Raw genomic sequence first — 22,682 nt, forward strand, 5'->3', positions numbered from 1 at the left:
CGAAAAACTATTGATAGCATTGGCTAACTAGCGCCAGATTTCTGAGTGCAGGGGACAAGCCGAGATGAGCTATGAGACATACGTTCACACTTGGTATCATGTGTCAACACACTTTAGGTCAAAATCACACCGGAATTCTTTTTTAATATTGCAGCACATATGTTGAACTGATCAGAAATAAAAACTTTAGCATCATTTTAGACAGGATTGTTCATGTTTCACCAAAGATTGTTAAGGCGGAGCAAGATATTTCATCAGAAGCCACTTCCGGGAACCCGGATCGCACGAGGGGGGGTCAAAATCCCCCTTTATGCAGAGCAGAGGCAGCGGCTGCTCCATTGAAGTTTATGGGCATAGCTCAGAATTTTACCACATATGCTAAGGTCTTGGTTCTATAGAGTTAGGAATGTGAATTTCTGGCACGTTTTCATGATCCTCAAACCCTTCTGAACATTTCAGGTACATTTTTAGCATTTTTGAGCATTCCAGTCTGGAGAAAATCGACCTTATATCAGGTGTGCGCCGGTTATTTATGCCGCTGCTGTTGGCCGGTTGCAACATACACTCATCAATACGTCATCGACACGCCTCTTTATGCAGACAGGATTCGGTCCCCATTTCGCGCCCATTGACACGAACTACGACAAAGTATCTTGCTCCGCCTTAACAATCTTTGGTTTCACCAATCAGACATTTTTTTTTATTTCACTTTCCCTCTTAGATAGGGGAGCCAACTATGTGATAGGATCAGCCGGGCCCCGCCTGGCCCCCCCATAGGGCCTGCTCTTAATTGCTAAGAGATGATCAGACCTCCACCACCACTTCTACTCATCTATTCATTTATTGAACTCCAATGTCTTAAGTCTTAAATCTCTCTCTCTCTCTCTCTAATAAAAGTAAGGTTCCACTTTCATAAAGATGTCTGTGTAATTTAGATCTAATCTTTGGTTCATTTAAATGTTGTTGATGGTCTGACTACCTCTGGTTGGAATGAAATGATTAAGGGAAAGTGAACCACACAACTAAATTGCTTCTCGCTGATAAACAGATAATTTCTTGGTTCACTTCTGTAGTTCTGTAGTAGTGACATGAGGCATGGTGACTCAATGTTGCCATATGTCAGCATAACTAACTGTGATGTTTGGACATTCCTTATACACTGCTTGCTGTTAAAGGGAATGACGGATGTCATTGTCATTGGTTTAAAGGATGTTATGCCCAAAACACTTAATGGGTGATTAAGAAACATAATGCCAACCTTTCTGCGCCAGGCGCCGACGTTTGATAACAAAACCACCCCCAATGTGGACTGGACAAACCCCGAAATCTGCTTAAGCTATTCACCAGTTACCATGCGTTTTAGATCACCAAGATAGGCAAAGACTGTATATTCACATAAACAGTTTTATTTACACAAATGATATAACAGACTTTATAACTTATTTGTTACATCAGGAAAATATCTGGAGGGCTGGCGCATGGGACAGGTGCTGACCCCTTGACAGGTGTGTGTTTGTGATATGGGGGGGGTGTCTACAGGTCAGACCTCACCCCAAACCCGGGTCCTGGGGGTGGTCCTGTTAGGGACGTGAGGCCCCCTGCAGGCTCACATGAGAAACGTCCGTTCCTTCAACATAAACACACACAATTATAATTAGAGTCAATCCAAATTACACTTTTATTTCAGCCAGCACATGAACAACCAATTGCAACACAAAACTTTACAGAGGATTTCTGTTGAAATTGTGGTTTAAACACAGATGGGAAATAGATAAATAATTACAACAAGAAATCATCATCATCATCATCATCATCTTCATTTGCATTACACTTTTCTCAAACCCATGATTGCTTTACAGGGGAACAAATATGACATACCAGTTTTAGCTTCAAATATTGTAGCAAAAAAGAAAGCATAATATGCTAAAGATGTTGAGGGTCATTCCCATACATGGACTGAGTATAGTCATAAGCTCATTAATCTGTATTTCCATTTAGCTTATTCACCTATTTTAAGTTCCTTCTTGAAAATTGTCTTTAAGACACGCACAAAGGCCCTAGCCACATCTGAATTTGCTCTGCAGGCTCATCTGGAAAGGATCCCATTTCCAAACTTCCCGTTTTACAACTTTCAGGTGTGTAACCAGTAGAGAAATGAAACTCAAATTGGCTCATTTAACCTTTACAAAATCGTTTCAGAAGTGTACAAATACTCTCTCTCTACTCTCTGTACCCTCTAGTCACTGCAGACAGTCATTTGGAAAACCTGTATTTATCCAACTATACACTGTTGTACATAATTAATCTCTATCGTCTAAATAACTGCACAGAATACTGTACTCAACCTGCACTTTGGTATTTAATGCTTCTTTTGCACTTCTGGTTGGATGTAACCTGTGCTAACCAGCAGCAGTGGCCTACTGGTTAGCACTTCGGACTTGTAAACGGAGGGTTGCCGGTTCGAACCCCGACCAGTAGGCACGGCTGAAGTGCCCTTGAGCAAGGCACCTAACGCCGCTGTTGTTGCAGGCAGCTCACTGCGCCGGGATTAGTGTGTGCTTCACCTCACTGTGTGCTGAGTGTGTTTCACTAATTCACAGATTGGGATAAATGCAGAAACCAAATTTCCCTCACGGGATCAAAAGAGTATATATACACTTATATACTATACATTTCATTGGCTCTGTACCTGTACTCTGCTAAATTACAATAAAGTTGAATCTAATCTAAAACAAAAAACACATCTTTCTTGTAAACAAAGGTTTTAAAGGCAGTTTTTTTTTTAGCTCAATTCCATCTATTGTATTGCATGCTGAATATTCTTTTGATATTATTCACCTGCTTTGTTGACTTTTTGCATCATAGCAATGCATATAAATAATAAACCACCGTTACAGGAATGTTTAATTGTGGATAAGTCATAAATTCTTGAGAAAAAACACGGTATCGGCAGATATTGCGGTTATAACGGTTGTGTTATCGTTATCTGACATGAAAAAGTAGTATTGTGCCATCCCTACTTTCTTTAATGCTTGTTTTTATGTTCCTCTATCCAAGGCCTCTATGAGTCTCTAAGCAAGACCATTTTCTATCAATAAGGTTTTTTGAATCCTTGACTCCTCTCTGTAACATACATTTGCAGAGATGCATCAGCCTTACCTGGGTCCTGGTGGGGGAACTTTTCCAGCTTTCAGCTCATCCAGGATCTGCTCAATGTCGGCAGTGTTCAGATCCTCCTGAAAACCACAATCATGGGTTTAATAGGGGATTAAAACCAAATCAAATGTGTTATCTGTGTGTGTTAATTCTCTAATAGAGAACTTCACTTCATGTTGAAACGTAGAGTAAAATATATACTGTTTAATAGCCCATGTTGTAGTTCTAATTTAATACCAACTATTACAACACTGGTGTGAGCCAGGCTAGCTGTATAAGACATCTGCAGTCCTAAGTTGCAGTCATTGCTCATTGACCTTGATATTAACGTTACTGCTGCTACTGTGCTCAAAGCTTAAAAAGTGCTATATAAATAATTATTAATGCTAAAAACTGCTTGTGCGGGTGGTAGAGTGGTTGGGTGGGGGTAGACAGTCCCTGCTGGTTAACCATGATGACTTTCAGAAACCCATAGATAGAGCTCAGGAATTGCAAGGAATTGCAGTCGTCTTAGGCGGAATATCCTGACAGAAAACCGGTCCACCAGAGTGGTGGGTTGACTCTCTCTTACGGTACGTTTCCACACAGCGAAACACCTCGCGATTTTCACCCAATGAAATTTCATCTCAGGGGCAAAACAGCAAAACAGTAGTGGCTGCAATTGGTGCCAGGCGAGGTATCAGCTTGTTCAAAAGTTACAGGGGTCTTTATGCTGCTACTAAGTTGATGTCGCCGTTGTAGCATGTAGCCTAACTGCCTGGCTAGGCTTACAACGAAATGCAATGTCCGGAAATGCTAGTGGTTGGCCTGTCGGCTACCTGGAAAGTTTATTAGCCCTGACTAAGTTTGTGTGACATATGAACCAGAATATGTCTTGATACAGGCACCAATGTTCGTCCAGAAACCTTTTAATCACATAGCCTACATGTTTTCATGTTACAGCTGGGGGGGGGGGCAACCCTAGAGAAAGCCACTTCTCCACTGAGGCGAGTAGGTGTGGATGTGAGTGGAGTGTGTGTAAAGACACAGGTACAAAATACACCAGGTACCCACTAGGGTTTCCGTTGTCCGGTAATTGCCGGACATTGGCGGAAAAAAAAAAAAAAAATGTCCGACAAAATTAAATCTCTCTGGTGAAATTGACTAATAATCCCGTCCCCCTAACACAATCTGAATTTGAGAATAAGCCTAAAATGTAGGCCTAAAGCAAGAATACGTCCTTTGGCTACGTTTTAAAAGAACAGGCTCTACCGTTTGAAAGTTATTAAACAACACGCATATGCTGCATTTCAAATAAAGAACACAAAAGTAACACGCCACCCAATGTCAGTAGTAATATATGTTCTTACCTCAACTTTCACGAGTTAAGTCATACCTCTCCCATGTCAGTATGTGCACTCAAACGCTCTGGTGCGCGGCGCGAATGTGTTAGCGTGTTGCTATGCTAGCGGGCTCAGACGTAGCCAGACGTAGAAGTAATCAAAAACATCCACGTTTTCCCGACTTAAATACAGTTAGACGAGTAGTTGATTAAAATGTCTACGGTCAAACAACATGAAACGTGGCGATTTTCCAAGCGAATAAACAGGAGAACTACAATGTGTAGCGCAATAGCACTTGGGAGTAGCCTACTTCGACCTAGCGTAGTAATCAGGGCTTGAAAACGAAATTATTTTTTCAAAGTAGCTTCATACTTCATTGGTAGACTTCCGAGGGCCATGACATTTAAAAAGAGACATTGAGAACTTTGAAAAAGCACTGGTAGTTTATTTACAAGACGATTTATACAGACAGTACCTTCATGAAGTTTACCGTTCGCCACCATCTTGAATTTAGTTACGATAAGTCAAGCATGAATGAACAGGTATGATAAGGGATTAGATTCCAAAAATAATTCAGTGAAAATGCATGGATTCCGGTAGTGGAATCCATGCATTTCCACTGAATTATTTTGGAATTTGGTATTTCAAGTATTTCATACTTGCACAATGTTATACAGCGAAGTCCAGCTCGGTGGCACTTACAGTTGCCCTTACAGGCAACCACACAGCCACAGCCACTTCGAGATCTGTCCAATATGGCACCCAGACTTTGGTTCTGTCATTCCATTCCCAACCCCACTCACTGGGGTTTTCAGAAACCAATGTCTTTTAAAAACACACAAGATGTTGTATACTGACACAAACTGACTGTATGTGTGTGTGTGTGTTTGTGTTTGTCATCTGCACTCACATAGTAGTTGTCATTAATTTGGACCATGGGTGCGTTGACGCAGGCTCCAAGGCACTCCACCTCTGACAGAGTGAACAGCTTGTCTGGCGTGGTCTGGCCCACTTTGATACCTACGGAAAGCAAAAAGGATCAAAACCCTACCCACACAATTCCAGGAAATATCTGATACTTGTATTCTATTGGAACTGGTTGTAGAGTAAAATAAGGGCATTCCTGTAGCATGCCCTGGTTTTATACAAGTATAATTTAATCTATGTGCAGTCTCCAATATCAGCAAAGTGATAATGCTTTTTATAAAGGTTCCATGACCTTTCATCAGTTACTTTATTAGTTTATATGTTTAGAGTGTGAGGTACCAATTTACTTTTTTAAAGTTTACTATTTTGATTGTGATGTAGTCTTTCAACACAAATTGCTAAAGTGATTAGTTAAAATGCCTTTATAATGCATAATGAAGGGAAGTTTCCCAGATAAAGATAAAGCCTAGATTAAGCCTTTTCTATCTTTTTCTTTTCTTTTAGTCTAGGACTAGGTTTAATCAATGCACAGGAAACTAACCCTATATGTATCAACGTGTTTGTGTATGCTTATGTACATTTCTGTTTATATACAAAAGTGTTGATTGAATGCATGTGTTAGAATGTGTGCAATGTATGTGTATAGTGTGTGTATGTATGTATAAATGCCTGTGTAAGAGTGTGTAGTGTGTGTATGTGTCTGTGTAAAGCGTGTGAATGTATGAATGTGTGTGTATAGTGAGTGTATATTCTCTCTTACCCAGCTTGTTCTGGATAGCGGCAAGGATGCAAAAGTGTTGGTTGTATGTTAGGGGTGGCACGGTTCATAAAACCCACGGTTCGATTTATATCACGGTTTTAAGGTCACGGTTTTCAGTTCTATACGGTTCTTGTTGTTATTTTTCATTTTAAATCACTTCAGAAATAGGCCTACCATACTTCAGCATAAGATGTATAGCTTAATTATCCACCACTTAGGCTACAGTATTAGTTATATCATGTAACTATATCATGCACAAACTGAAAGAATGACACATCAAGCACATCATTAAGACCATCTCTGAGGAAAGGTGAGATTTTGATACAGCATTGATGATTTCAAATTGCTTTTCATTTACTTGGCAAAAATGTAGAGTGTGTTATTGCCATCTGCAGTAACTTCTGTGCCTCTGTAGCACACTAAGATTGACTGAAATATTATGGAATATTTTATTTTTACACATAGCGTAGCGTACCCGAGCTATGCAAGATAGCTTCTAGGCTACCACATAACATTGACTAGCCCTATAAACGCGCACATTCTCTCCCGTCTCTACCGAATTTGAACGCTCCTCTAGTTTCTCTCAACAGGGCTATTTGCTCACTGAAACGGAACGTTAGATCTTCCATGTGAGGAAGACCCAACATACATTGTAATGATATTTTATTTTCGAGGGCTTTTGAGATCTCGGGTAATTACCTTACAGTAAAATGAATTATTATTAGCCTACTACACGTCTTCCCTGCACATGAGAGTTCATCAGTGCCGTGCGTGCCACTGGAGGGCCCACTCATATAGTGTGTTGATGATTTGTAATTAATGATTGCAAATATAGACTTGGTTGCGATTTTCAAACAGTTTTTGTGAGGGCTACTTTGTTAATATTTGGGAAACTGCAATTAAAGGGCTAAAGAGCCTGCGACTGCACAGCCTAAGCTGCTGAAGTGCTGTGAGGGCGCAGCAAATTAACTTCAGAAACAATACATTTAAGCTCACGATATTCTGACAGGCCCATCCTCCCGAAACTCCCGATTAGCCACTCCGGGCCTGTCCTAGCATAATTAATACATGTTGCACAATGCTTTCACACAGTCGCAGTTCTATCTACCGTTTTCTAAATCCAAAATGTTCGCACACACCAGACTTATGCGACGCTGGTGCATCCTCCAACTCCGGGCTGCTTTCGTTATCGCTCCCACTTGGCATATCTACGTGTGATACTAAGCTCTCAACGCCTCCGCTTTCACATGAAAGGGGAAAAATCTGTGTGGGGTCACATAGCATGAGGCTATATTACGCAAGCCATGAACCGTCAAAACCGTACAATGCACACATGCTCCGAACCAAGACAAGCGAACCGAACGGTTCAGAGTTTTTTTCATGAACCGTGCCACCCCTATTGTATGGATGTGTAAGAGTATGTAATGTGTGTATGTATAAATATGTGTATAGTGTGCCTGTGTGTGTGTGTGTGTGTGTGTGTGTGTGTGAGTGCGTGCATGTTCTCTCTTACCCAGCTTGTTCTGGATAGCAGCAAGGATGCAAAAGTGTCGGTTGTATGGATGTGTAAGAGTATGCAGTGTGTGTATGTATAAATATGTGTATGTAGTGTGCCTGTGTATATGTGTGTGTGTGGTTGTGTGTGTGTGTGTGAGTGCGTATTTTCTCTCTTACCCAGCTTGTTCTGGATGGCAGCGAGGATGCTGTCAGAGTCACAGAGCATGCATGGCGTGGTGGTGCAGATCTGGATGTGGTACTTGCCCACCGGCTGCCTCATAAACATCGTGTAGAAGGTGGCAACCTCATACACGCGCATGGGAGCAATCTCCAGCACCTCCGCCACCTGGAGCACAAACACACACACCACTGGGTATGAACGAAGGTGAGGAGAGGAAGGACTCTGTGCGTATTCTGCAAGCCACAGTTGATGATGCAGTTAAAAAAAAAAATCCTCTGTGTGCTTCCGTGCCATGCCATTCCATGCGATTACTGGGAGATGACTGTGGTATCTCACACACGCACACAAACAAACATTTATTTATACAGATGAGAAAAGGAATAAGGGTCCTTTGGACTGTATGGAGCTTTGTTTGAAGCGCACTTATTATATTTTGCACATAACTTATTACTCATCTCAAAACAACCACCTGGAGTGTACTGTTAAAGTTTGTTAGGTGATTTAATCAATCAAAAACATGATCCCATTCACTCAGGCCACTAGATTATCCTGAATGCATAAGTACTATGTAAACTAGGGCTGTAACGATACAAACCAAATTGTGAGGTTTGTGGATCACGATTTTTGACCCACGGTTTTATGACGGCACACTTTATGCAGATTAGCCTATAGCCTAGGCCTACTGTTTCTATTAGTGTTGCACGGTGTATCGATACTAAAAAGGTATCACGATGCCTTCACGCAAAAAACGATACGATTTCCGACGTTTTTAGAATCGATACTTTATTAAAATAATAAAGTTCTGCGTCTGTGTGAACTGCTGCTCTCACTGCTCCTTGTACGCATCTAGGCAAGTGGGCGTGTCAAGCAGGCATCTCTGAGTGAGTGAGTGCGCAGCTAACGTCAACAAAGTTTTTTGCCGACAGTCTCTGCCTTGTGGATAAAACAAAAGGTGAAGTGAAATCTGGAACTATATGGGATACATCGGGATTAGTGAAGGCAAGCCATCAGGTACACAGAGGCCCGTTTGTAAAATATGTTTCAAAGTCATTTATAAGCAGTAGCCTAGGCTACTCATGGCTAAACACCTGGCAGACATATCCCAACATTTTTAAAGAGTTCAAAGAACGACAGGTTAACGAATATGCTATAGAAAACACGACTACATGGTTAGTGCCAAGTTCTTCTCTTCTGTTTAGTCTAGCCTAAGTGAAACGAGTAGGCCTATGGTTCTCTGGGATAAAGCGAACCTACCTTCATCAATGAATTTTGACGAGACATAACGAGCTGTAGCCTAATCATAGGGTGCTAACGTGATGAAAGCGCAATGTTCACGCCAGAATATCATTACCATAACTTGTAAACAATCTATTTCATGTTCGGTCAGTACTACTGGTAATATTTGTTATGGCATGTAGACTGCAATTTGTTCAATAATTATTGCCCAGATGTTGGATAGGCTAACCGAAATGCGCTAATTAAAGTCCACAGCATATTACCACCAAAGCCTGGTGAGTCCTAATAATATTACCGGCTTATTGTTACGTGCTAGCAAATCATGTTATCAAAGAAATGGGCGTAATGTAGGAATGCACACAGATATATTGCAACATAATGGTGTAGGCCTATCTGACGAAGACCTGAGTGGTTGGAACTATCCTCACAGACCTGAGTTGTTGGACTATCCTCACATTTTCCCCTTTGCAACTGTCAAAAAAATCCCATGAACACGGGAAGGCCTAGGGTAGCCTATACTGTACATCAGATGGCCTAAAGATTAGCCCCCTCTGCATAGCATTCAGTGATTTGCATGCAGTAGTTTCAACACTGACCTTGATCTAGCCTAGTTTGGCTATTTAAAGCTACTTTATTGCCAAAACACAACACAATGTAACTATAACAAACAATAAAGGACTTAATCACACAAAGTAGGCCTACTATTTTACTGACTATAAAAAATAATAATTATGTAGGAAGTTTAGAAGTTTAGAACCCAGAATTGACCTGCACACTACAAAAGCTGCAAAGCACTGCGTGAAACCTCGAAAGGGTGTGTCGCGGTTCTGCCTTTTCACACCGCGACACAGGTTTGTGGATATGAGTGTCGCGATTTTGGTTTCGAATCGCATATCGTTACAGCCCTAATGTAAACAAGAGTATGCAAAAAGTGATACTCTTGTAGTATGCAAAATTTAAGAAAAGTATGCAAAAGTCTGACAATAATTTGTTGTGCCATTTATAATATGACATAGTGCCACAGGACTGCTGCATGCAGTTCGCTAAGGTTTGGATATAGGTTCATATAAAGCCTCTAGATGTGGATGTAGACCTGAAGGATTTGGTACAAAGAGGGGAAAAAACTCTCTGTGGTGTGGCGTGGTGACTAGGGCTGGGCGATATGGACCAAAACTGATATCCCGATATTTTGGGGCTGATTGGCGATATACGATATCGATACGATATTGGTATTTCAAACAGAAAGAGCGAAGTGCTTCATATATTCACTCAACACAACAATTATGACAACACAGGCAGTTTTAATTATATTCATTTCAGACTGCTCTAACAGAGCTGTGCAAAAAAGTGTAAACAATAACATAGGCCTACAATAGGCATAGGCTACAGTTGCTCTGATAAAGCTGTGCAAATAACAAAAGACCAAAAGTTGACCCTGACTGACAACGCAGGCCTACATTGTACTGCACAATGCAATAGGCTATTTTGGGCACAACAATATTGAAAAAACCTGCAGTTTTGTCACACAATGCAGTTTTTTTTACCTGTAAGGGTTTGATAGGGCCTAGATGACAAGCAAATGTAGACTATGATGGTCTAGACATGTTGCTATCAACAACAAAAATAGTTTTAAACAATTAGGCTACTTAAACAACGTAACTGAGTCACTCATCAAGAGTATGATGGACGCTACCGTCGTTTTGTATGCGTTAATTTTTGCATGTTCCGTTTCGTAAGAAAAATCCCTATGCACGATTGAATGGGGTTTCAGGAATCATAAAAAATGATGCCCTAACTGCTCGCGAGTCGTGTGCATATCCTCTTAATAAAATCAGCGTGTAGGTTGTCTCCCTGAGGACTTTAGATCTGCTACTGTATATCGCTAAACGCAAGCATTCATCAGTGTATTTAAATTAGCTAGGCTATGTACCAAAAATTACATTTTACCGTGAGTCGTAGAGCTGTAAACAGTGTTGTAACTTAAATCTGCGTGTACAAAACCGCTTGGAGCTCCATTGGAATTTTGATTTTTTACAACGAGAATTCTCGGTCTAGCCGTTGATGTGCCGACGGAATAGGCATCAGCACCAACCTCTGATCAAGGTAAACAAAATCTGATGTCCGGTGTCCGTCATGTTTGAAAGTTTGTAGTGCTGCGAGGGAGAACGTGCACACGCAAGGGGCGCAGTTGAGCAGAGCTGCGGCTATCTGAATGGTCTGAACACAGAAGAGCAAGTGGCTTTGATAAAATGGCCCATTATTTGACATAATACCGGTATTACGATATTGTCTCAACTACATATCGTTTTCAAAAATATATCGGTCGTAGTCGTAATACCGATATATCGCCCAGCCCTAGTGGTGACGGGTACCTTGTTCATGGCAGAGATGGGCAGCCAGCCATGCTGTCTCTGCGCCACGTCCAGCACGGGGATGGTGGCAGCCGCCTTGTGCCCCTCAGGGTAGTTGAGAATGATGGCCTCAATCCTCTGAAAGGGTACAGAGAGGAGTCAGACGCCTGTCTTTCAGCACAACGCGCAATACCAGTCTACTACCAGTGTCCCAATAGACCACAGCTCTTTGTTCATTAGATAAATATTCACAAATTAGGATCAAATTGTTTACTTTTTATAGAGATGTAAACAAAATACTAACTCAAAGAATACCATCACAAACTGTAGGTTGTCCTATAAACCTTTTTTGAATGGCAAATTTGCTAAAGACGATTTCAGTGTTACTGAAAATCTTAATTAAAATGTGCTTTGGACGAGTCCAGTGAAATACGAAACACAGCACCTGAATGCCTTCATGTATATTGTACATGCTCCTATTTAATATTTATTAAGTAGGTCCGTAGATGTGTGTATTCCCTAGAGCTTCCTCACCTTCATGTTCTCAGGGGTGAACTCGAAGGGGGTGTCTGGGTTATTGTCGGGTGTGTCTCTGTGCTACAGAGGTGGAGAAAAACACAGAATGTTTTATTGGCTCCGGCTATTGGAGTCCATTGTAGGGAAGAAAATATATACACCACATAAATTCCAAAAAAGACAATAAATAAACAGTGTAAGATATACAGAGACGGTGTATATCGTTTACAGAAAGGACACAATTACAGTACACTGTATAAGAGACAAACAATGAACATAAAGTACAATGTGGCAGTGCAATTTGTAAGTCAGGTTTAGAAGCAATTTTGTGAAATTAGATTTCAGTAGGCTACAATTTCAGGCAAAATGTTAATAATTATTAAAGGCAATTTTAATAATAAAATAAAATATGGTTTTCTTTACCTGCTGCACACAGTTTGGAAAGCACACTGACTACCAGATTTTCCAGGCAAAGATCAAAGTCTCAAACAAGGCCAATCTCTGTGCAGGTAACTTTATACAGTAAACCTAGGTTAATTCTTCTCTGGCTTCTGCTAAGCAGCATATGGTGGTCTGTAAGGTTGGTGTGAGGACTATTGACATAATCGCGTTGTGTAAAATTGGGTTCAGGTTCGGTAGAAGCTCAAATCAGTGAGCTATGATTCCCATAGAGGAGGCCAAAATGACCACATATCAAGAAATGCACGTCAATGGCCCAAACTAATGATATGTGAAAGACGGTCTGCATGACTATAAACAGGGATTCAAGGCACCTGGTAATCACGGATGGATGCATGGCAACCTGGAGTCCGTGCTGCACCAATGCTACAACTAACACCATGCATGCAAGGAATAGATTTTAAACTCACCACAAAGATACCTCCTGCTCCTGCTCGCAAGGCAGACCGGTGCAGGCTACGGACCTGCCGGGCCTGTTGAATAAAAAGGCAAAAGCATAAATGTGTAAGCAGATGTCATAACAAGCTAAAGGCATAATTTCCCTGACTCTTAACGTTAATGACTCCCCCTGCAATGTATTAGCTAGCTATACAGAGGTTAGCAAGCTAGCTTAACTAGTACAGGTCACATCTGACAACAAAGTAGTCAACACATCATACATCATAATGTCAAGGGTTTGCTATTAACTATATGGATGAATGTATTCATGGCATAGTTATACTCAGTAAGCATACGGAGATATTTATTTTCGAAATGTCTAGTGAGCTAGCATGCATTAGCTAGTGTTGAAACCTTTAATATAGGCCTATACCTAGCGTTAGTAGACGCCAGAGTAACGTTACTAACAATAATCCGAGACGCAAATAACATGCCAATAACTTGCAACATCCATACATATGAACAATATGTATTTACCACAACTATGCATAACTGTATGCTGTTATTCTGCGACCCACACGATAGCTAGTTAGCCACTCTAAGGTATTTCAAGTTCTGGTTGTCCTTGTGCGGTGTCATACACATGTCTATGTATTTGCAGACAATTTGCGGTTAAACTCTCTCGACATCTAAAAAATATTCATAAATACGTATTAGAGAACACATACCGATTGCGATACAGCAGCACAAATGGCTCTAGACAAAAACATATTGCTTTATAGTTTCAATGTCCCTGGCAACTTTCTGACCACAATGGCGGACATCAACATCTGAGCGATGGAGCCGACTGTTGATTGAGATGGTCTAAATCAAACTCACTGTTCAGTCAATTACAATCAAGTGTAGAATACCTGATGACAATTCTTGGAGGCTAGTGTAAATGTGGTTTATGCCAGCCTTCACCTTGGTCAATAGGGTAGCTAGCTAGTCTTCCCATTTATTTATTTTGTTAAATCCTTTCAAAATAATACGCTATAATATTGTGTAGCCTAATGTCTGACTTAGGCTATAGGCTACATGAATTAAAATATGTTAAAGCCTGGCTATAAGCTAGAGACATAGCTGCCCACTCTCACGCATTTGATTAGTTTCACACGCCACACCCACGATTTCTCACGCTGAAGTGTCAACCCGGTCGGTCAGATGCCTGAAAAATGAGTTTAGCCTATAGATCTACCTGTTGAGCCACGGTTATGCTTTCAGAGACGGTGAGAGGGTTCAAGAGCACCCCCTGTCTGTGGAATTTTCTAAATGTTCTCTCATTTGCGATGCTACTTCAGAAGCCATCCCAGGCGCATTCCCCCGGCTTCAGGTAGGCCTATGCTTTGAGTATTTCTAGGAATCTAAGCTTTCCAATGATATTAGCGCCAAGTTGCTGTGATAAATGGTTCGCGAGAAAATTATCATTGAACCGACGTGCAATTTAGGCTAATCATATTTGCATTTTGCACACAGTGCACACCCATTACTCTCGGTTTAATATCTCACTAACCCTTCACACATCACGTGGCAAACCTAATATCACAAACAGCAAACCGTACCGAATATGAGGATATAACGCATGCCTCTGTTTTTGAAATTGCAACACATTTCTCAACCTCATTGGGGCGAAATTATAATGTATTCTAATGTAAACTATTTGTCAGTAGGCCTACATACGTTTTTGTAAATTGCTCAGCCATAGATTATCCCACTATCATGGTTCTTATATTGCCAGGTTCCAGCCAATCCCATTTACACAGATAATGAATATTGGCATGCTTTCTAGTGACATTAATGCAAAAATATGAAGAAAATCAAATAAGGAGACACAAATATTGATATAAAGCCTGACATAAGCCATATCAAAGTCCTTTTAGGCAAGTCCCTCCACTCGGCGGCCATATACCAACGTTTTATGGGCATTCATCGGGCACAGTCTTTGGGTCGAACTGCGCGTGCGCAAGGCTTCACGACACCAATCTTGCTCCAGCGGCGAGATCACAACACATGATTGGCACGATGTCTTCACAACACACCATATGATTGGCTCAATGTATTCACATGTCGACGTTTTGCCGAGGAAGGGGTGGGATATGTGTAGACAACGGCCATATTGGCGTGACAAACTAGCCCCATGCATTTCTATGGAGTATTTTTTGAGTGCTGTGTCTCCTCATTAGAAAGTCTCTGGCCATATGCAAACATTCACATCATGCAGATATGGGTACATCCTGAAAAAGGAATAGCCTGTAGGCTATAGGCTATGGCCATTACAATGACCAATATATTATCTTAAATGAACTAGCTGAATAACACAGGTGACCACTTATAATTTCATGGAGTGCTGAAATGTACACACATTTTTTAACATTTCTGAACTGTGAAATGTACCATATGTTTTTGTGGTTGTGAACTTATTGCAGTATCACCATAACTATTCCACCTGTGTATGCATGGTTATAATTCTGAAGTGCAAAATAGCTTGGCTACAGCACAAATATTTCCATAAAAATAAGCAAGTCTGACCTCTGAATTTATTTTTGAAAGTGCACCAGATTGATGCATTTAAAAGTTAAAATATACAAACATTTCTTAAATTCTTACAAAACACCCCACTTTTTAAAATTGTTAGTTTGGACCCCCCCACTTTTGCCGTTTTCATTGGATTCTCCCATTTGCGCGTAAATCGCTCGTAAGCTTTTTACAGTGCATGGAAATGCACTGTACTGTTCTTCCAACTTTTCTTCTTCTTATTATTCTTCTTCTAACACATTTAATGCAGCTTCAACCGTTTAACGAAACTTCATTCAAACTATGTTACGTAGGTCTTACTTAGGACATGGGTGCTATGTATTTTTCAGATTTGTAACTTTACTTTTTAAACTTTTTAAATCATCACTGTCATCACTTCACATACATACAGCACACTGCTTGCTACAGTAAGCCTCCTCTACATACTTTCTGCACACTGCCCCCCCCCCCCACATACACATCACATTGTCTTCAGGATCTTCTCCAACACACATCCTCTACATACATACAGCACACTGCCCCCACCTACCCACACACACACTACACACACACACACAGTCACTGCTCCACTCCCCTCCCGCCCACACACACATCTTCACTGTCATCACTCACATACATTACATACAGTACTCTGCTTGCAATAGTAAGTCCCCCCCCCCTACATACACAGCACATTATTTCATCAGGAAGCTTCTCCAACACACATCCCCAACATACTTACAGCACACTGCCCCATCCCCCCCCACAGCACATTGTCTCATGAGGAAGCTTCTCCAACACACATATTGCACACTGCCCTCTCTCCACATACACAGCACACTATCCCATCTCCCCTGTCATCCCCCCAACACACACACCAAGACCCCTGGCAGTTGGGTTAGCCCCTTGAGCTGTGGATCTGCCTCGCTACAATAATTCCCTATTAAATAATTTAACCATTTAAACTATCCACCTATTTAACTGTTCAGTCATTCCAACTATATTAAACCTAGCAAATAATTTAACCTTTAAAACTATCCACCTATTTAACTGTTCAGTCATTCCAACTATATTAAACCTAATCTACTAATCTAGTTCAGTCATTCCAACTATATTAAACCTCATCTACCTAGCAAATAATTTAACCATTTAAACTATCCACCTATTTAACTGTTCAGTCATTCCAACTATATTAAACCTCATCTACAGTGTACTTAGCAAATAATTTAACCTTTTAAACTATCCACCTATTTAACTGTTCAGTCATTCCAACTATATTAAACCTCATAAACCTAGCAAATAATTTAACCTTGACAAGACACATACAGCCGTGCGAAGAGGTTGCAATCATGTTTCAGTGCTTGAAGTTGCATCTTCTGCTTTGATTGTGATTTTACTGGTGGTTGGCTGAAGAGAGGCAATTTGTTCTTTGGCAGGGTATATGTGACTGTCTTTGTTCGCAGCTCCAGCCGTTCTTCCACAAAGGTCTTGTACTGTAGTGCACCCAAGGACTCCACCCTCCTCACTGCATCTGCTACTGAGACATCTCCTTAGAGTTAAGCACGAGAAGATCTTTGCTTTCTTCAAGAAAAGGGTTTCCCATCTCTTCAATCACAGCTGTCAGAGACTTAACATGCTTCAAAAAACGTTCCTGTGCTGCTGGATACTGTTCGTGGTGACTGTTTTCACATTGTGGGGAGTGTTCATTCTCAAACTCTTTAATTATTTGGGCAATTTCAGGACCAGCCACCATCCAGCGTCGCAGTGCCCCAGGATTCTCAGTCAGTCCCACTGCTCCACCAGATCCTTTGATTAATGCATTGTTTTGTTCATGGCACTGGTCAATAGCCAATAGCTAAGAACTTGTTGCTTGTTTTATGAACAACAAACCTTCCAGCGCGGAATTCCTCCAGAATTGCTGGATGTTTTTCTGACAGGACCATCATGTCATGAACATGCACTGATAGCCACCTGGAATAGTGAGTGTGGTCAAGTGCAAAGAACCAAGGCAGCAGCTGTGTGAGAGTTTCTATATACAGCTGAAAGTTGCCTTCCCGTAGTGATCTCAAGTGATGGGGATTTAAGCTAGTAGTCAAAATGAACACTTTCACTGACTCGCTGCTGGCACCATTTGTCTAATGTTGGAGGATCTTGTTCAAATTTGCAGTTATCATTATAGGCCTGGTTGAGTAGTTTGTACAGGCAAGCAGCTGTAATTTGGTGAGCATGACGGGTCTTTGTCACATGACTGGCATTGATGAAAGAATCTGCAGTGCCAGAGGTAGCTATTTCAGCCTCCACCAGAGCATTGGTCCATCCACTGTCTTCAAGCCAGTCCCCTAGGAGCTGTAAGCACACAGAGATGGAGTTCATTTTCAAATTACAATGTTACTGACCTACATTGACAAATATTGTTACCCTTATATTGATATACATTTAAAGTTCCAATATATTTACCTTCAAGACAGCCAGATCACAAAGTGGCTTTCTCCATGGCTGTCTGGCCACGTCCATTGGATTTCCTTGGCTAAGGCATAGAGAGGTTGGTCTGCAGTAAGAACAGGGACCTGCCCAGGGTTAAGGTGATGGATTGCAGCTCTGACAATATCCATTGAGTGTTTAATCACGGCAGCAGAGTGTGCATTGTCCAGAAATAACGGTAGCAGTGTATTAATGGCTGGAGGAGGGATGACTGTTTGCTGGATGGAAGCATGATAGGCAGACCACGATACCCATCTTGCCTCATTTATTTCTGTGTCCTCAAGTGCTGCCATAACTGCTCTCAGCCATTCATATTCTTCCTCTTTTGTTTTTGCTGAGATCAGGAGGTCAAGAGGTCTCACAGGGCTGGTCACTGGAGGGACAGTGTAATGTTTTGTCATTCGAGCCACTGGTGGTACGCTGGTGTATGCCTGTGGCAAAGGAATGACTGACCTAGCGGATGGAATGGACTGATTCAAGGCAAGCATGCCACGGTCAGTGCCTGCAAATTCATGTGTGGGGTGCTGTATTAAAGATATGGCAGTACCATGAAATGAGTCCATAGATGTTGTAGAGCTTGGGTTGTGGTCAATGTTGTCCACAACTGCTGTGGTGAAAAGACCATGCCGCATTTTTGGTGGACACACAACACCTTCCATCCTGAACCGCTGACAGACACGATTGGCAATGTCGGCTGATACTTGCAGGAGGCGATCATATGACACACACATCCCAAGGCAGAAGAGCGTGTCAATTAGGCCTCGCTTACGGGTAACAGCATGGATTTTAAGAGCCACGTACAGTGGAAGTGGTGTTTCACGGTCACGGTTGTGACGCATTGTGCTTGATGTCTTTGCTACCCGCATATGTTTTACACTGTTGAAAACCAAGAGCTGTGAGACTGTTAAAGCTGCACTTGATGCTTGCTCCATCCAAGATCATACTCACCAATGCTAAAAGCGATGGCGGCACAGAATCTTTCTGACAACTATGATGGAATGAACAATGAAAATGGAACTTTGCATCAAAAATCTCTCTGCGCACCACTTGTGCTGCTCTCACCAAATGTATGGCATCACTGTCATGGTCACAGGCCTTCCTTAGAGCATCTCTGATATCATCCTTAAAGGTCAGAAGTGTGTCTCTCCCCTGTGCATGTGCTGTTAAGTCTGGAAACACAGAGAGAAGCCTCTCTTTTAATCTGGATGTGTGGATCCTGTGACCCACAGTGGCACCTAGCTGCTCTAGACGGTCTTTGTACATGGTACCCAGTTCCACCAGTTTGAAAACTGGAGCACAACCATCACATCTGGCTTCCTCCATAAAAGCAACCAACTCTGCAAATGCAATGCCATGCAGCTGAGCCTCTGCCTTCAGTTCATCCGTTTTAACAGACTGTCTGGTTTTATTGTAGAGCATTCGGAGACAGTTTCTATGATATTTTGCTTCAAGGGCTATCATATCTCCAGGGGCAAGTTTTGCAAGTAATTCTGTGTCTTGAATTTCAATAGCAGCATTTCTAACATTAACATTTAGCTGTTTTGTGGATGCCTCATGTAATATTTCGGAGCCAGCAGGTTTATTACAAAAGAAGCACAAATGCTCTTGGATGGAAACATTACAGTTTGAACGAGTATGGACCTCTGGCACATCAGCTTCCTTCACCATTTCTAATGGCTTGCGCCGTCGCTGCAGCTTTGTTTTGTTGTATTTTAATCGGCAGGTCTTGTGCCACTTTGCCCCATTGCTCCTTAGTGTGGCTTCTATGCCAGTCCCATAATCTAGCCTGTCCAGCTCTGCGGGTAATTGACCCATCTCCTTCAACTCAGAAAGATCCTTGGCCAATGAAACATAGCCACTACCTATGGGTCTTTTGCTTGTCCTGGCAGGGCATTGCAAATCTTCTCCTGTCTCTACTTGGCAGAGAGCACAGAGTTCCCAATTAGTAGGACAGTGCCTCTTATTAGATGGAGACACCTGGGCAAGGTCAATCAACACATGACGTTTTGCCATGGCAGATAATAGTGCTTACTGAAACCTGTAAGGAACAAGAACAAACCTTGTCAGAAGTCATTTATTAACTAGCCTATGTGTAATCTACAGTATGTCTATTTTATACATGAGGATATACATCCAACGTCTTATAGGCCAGGCCTACTTACTAATGTGTAACATTGATTTATATTGAGATATAGTGGTTAATACACTACTTAATGAAGTAATAATAATGCTTGGTAAAATAATAATAATAATAATAATAAAGTATTAATACTTTAATTACTAATGAATATAAAGAAACTAACATGTTAACTCATTTCGATTAGCATTTTTGCTATCATGCTAGCTTGTGATGAGTGTGGTCTTGTTTCATATTTGTAACATATTTGCTACATTTTTAAATAATTAATTGACAATATTACAGTACATAATTCTTCTTAATAGTTCAGGTAGTTATTAGTAATAACAGAAGGACTTACTTGAGTTTTTTTTTAAAAAGTGGTCCAAAAAATAACTGCCACGCAAAAAGGCTGGTTGCTATGGTTACATTTAAATATGGAATGGCCAGATTGGTGTTCCAGGATGAATGTGGCATGAGGGCAACAGCTGAGGCCAAAATAAGCATTTATATTGGAATAAAACTGCATATTTGGGAACATGTACAGTATTGTAATGGAGAATAATGGGCGGAAATGTAATGATGATGTCATTGACCCCCAAAGGTCACCAGAGGTCAGATACAAAGTGGCTCCACGTCTGAAATTAATCCTTAGAGTGTGTAGATTATATGTGGAAACTTTCATGCTTTAGTCATAAAATGCACAATTGTTATGCTTATCAGCCCAGATTAGCTAAGGGCGGTAAACTACCGGTAAACGCTTTCCAATTTGTTTTAACCAGTAGGCTAATGTTACTAAAACGACGTAGCCTACAACGAATAAAACGTGACAGTACAACGAATCCTTGCAATACTGGGTTGGTGGAGCTGGTAGGGGGATAGTTTTACTGTCTGACCATTACAGAAGGCATTCCGTCCACGAAATAGTAACTTAATAACTTAATATCATGGACGAAATTAGTGGCTTTTCGAAATCATAACGGACGAAATTATACTAAACGGATTTAGAAATCATAACGGATGAAATCATAACGGACCATAATGTAGCCTAGTCATAGTGTCATGAGGTCATGACATTTACATTAAACATATTTTATGGGCGCCGTGGCTTAGATGGTTAAAGCGCCTGTCTAGTAAACAGGAGATCCTGGGTTCGAATCCCAGCGGTGCCTTATGGGAAGTGCTGTTTTCTGTTCAGAAATCCCAGAGCAAAAAGTGCTGTTATGTCAACCGAAACTCACCCGAAGACTAGACGACATCGGTAGGCCTATACCCAATTATAAGATAATGTCTAGTAGGACTAAGGCTAAGGCTATTTGGTTCAGCATCTGAAAACTGGCCTACCTGTAAATTGACATCGGTAGCCTACACCCAAGCCAAATTATTAGTCTAGCAAGCTTGACCTAGCAAACCATGCGAAAACCTTGCAAACAGATGATCAATGATGATGTTTTGGCAAAATTGGTTAAAGATCAGGGTGTTCTAATGCGAATCACAATGTTTATGCCTATTTGTCCCTAGCTATCAATATAGCCTAGCCTATATAAAACATGCCTACAAATGAACTTGTGCTTGATGCGAGTCGTTGGTAAGTAAATAATAAGCACTGTACATTTTTTTATTTTTTATTAGAGCATATTTTTTATCATAACCAGGTCCCTGGTGGTCTAGTGGTTAGGATTCGGCGCTCTCACCGCCGCGGCCCGGGTTCGATTCCCGGTCAGGGAATAAGTTTTGCCTCCTCCAGCTATCCATGTTCAAGCAAACCTCGTGGTTGTCGTAGAGACCTTTGAGAAAAGACATTCGAGGTAACGACAGCGAACATATTTTAGGCTTCGTCTTCACCTGTCATTCTGACTCTCACTTTGATGTTGCAGACTTCCACAGGAACTTCGACGAATCCACTGTAGGCATATTCTGGTTTCTACTAGATCTGGTAGCATGTGTGCATTGTTGGCTCGTTTCGATTAGTTGGTTTTTTTTGGAGGAAAATGTACTACTACTGACACCTAGTGACAACAAGTCCTAGTGTCCCAACTAGAGTTAAAACAGTCATAAACCTGATTCGTCCGTTTCTGAAGAAAAAGAAACAGCCACTATACCAGTGATTAATAATGACTAATGAATATTATATACAATTTCCAATCCGCGTACGTCAGTAAATTTTAATGAGGTGCGCTATGTGTGTGTTCGCATGGTGTGTGAATTTCGACAGTGTAGGGTCGTCTGCTCGTTTCAACTCAAACACGAACTCCGTGCACTTAACAGAAATGACGGCAGTAGCAGTAACATTTAAACATGTTACGCAGTTTGAACGCTCTTGAGCACATATGAAGCATTGTAATTGGAACATTGGAAGAGAATTAAGTCAATGACTTGAATTGTCTCATTTTTTATAATTTATGCCACTAGATGTCAGTACCGGCCCGGCTAGCTCAGTCGGTAGAGCATGAGACTCTTAATCTCAGGGTCGTGGGTTCGAGCCCCACGTTGGGCGACTTGTTTTGAGTTTAGAAAGGAGAACTCGAAGTAAAATGTCCAATCTTGTAATGGAGACATTTCATGCACTACTTAAAAGAATATTCCACAATTTGGGGAATTACACTCTTTTTACACTTCCCCTTGACTTAAACATTTCATTTTTACCTTTCTCCAGTTCATCTAGCTGTTCTCTGAGTCTGGCGATACCACTTTTAGCTCCAGCGTAGCATAGATTATTGAATCGGATTAGACCATTAGCATCTCGCCT

The 22,682-nt window shown here is 41.2% G+C and overlaps 1 protein-coding gene and 1 non-coding gene across 2 annotated transcripts; one reads left to right on the forward strand and one right to left on the reverse strand.

Moving 5' to 3' along the window:
- Positions 1-1,390: 1,390 nt before the first annotated feature.
- Positions 1,391-13,667, reverse strand: ndufv2 (NADH:ubiquinone oxidoreductase core subunit V2). Its single transcript, XM_042096568.1, has 8 exons — positions 13,512-13,667; positions 12,816-12,878; positions 11,965-12,027; positions 11,452-11,568; positions 7,840-8,008; positions 5,389-5,498; positions 3,160-3,236; positions 1,391-1,627 (listed from the first exon to the last, which is right to left on the reverse strand). The coding sequence occupies exons 1-8, from the start codon at positions 13,551-13,553 to the stop codon at positions 1,534-1,536; spliced, it is 735 nt and encodes a 244-aa protein (XP_041952502.1). The 5' UTR covers positions 13,554-13,667; the 3' UTR covers positions 1,391-1,533.
- Positions 13,668-22,357: 8,690 nt separating this feature from the next.
- On the forward strand, positions 22,358-22,430 carry trnak-cuu. Its single transcript has one exon. It is a non-coding gene; the product is annotated as a tRNA-Lys (tRNA).
- The last annotated feature ends 252 nt before the right edge of the window (positions 22,431-22,682 follow it).

This window comes from Alosa sapidissima, chromosome 1, assembly GCF_018492685.1.
Source record: "Alosa sapidissima isolate fAloSap1 chromosome 1, fAloSap1.pri, whole genome shotgun sequence".
NCBI classification, from domain to species: domain Eukaryota; kingdom Metazoa; phylum Chordata; class Actinopteri; order Clupeiformes; family Clupeidae; genus Alosa; species Alosa sapidissima.

Coding starts and splice junctions, on each gene's coding strand:
- ndufv2 (XM_042096568.1), bottom strand. CDS start 13,553: ATGTTTTTGTCTAGAGCCATTTGTGCTGCTGTATCGCAATCG. Junction 12,879..13,511: donor GTGCTGCTGTATCGCAATCG/GTATGTGTTCTC, acceptor TTTATTCAACAG/GCCCGGCAGGTCCGTAGCCT. Junction 8,009..11,451: donor CCATCTCTGCCATGAACAAG/GTACCCGTCACC, acceptor TTTGTGCTCCAG/GTGGCGGAGGTGCTGGAGAT.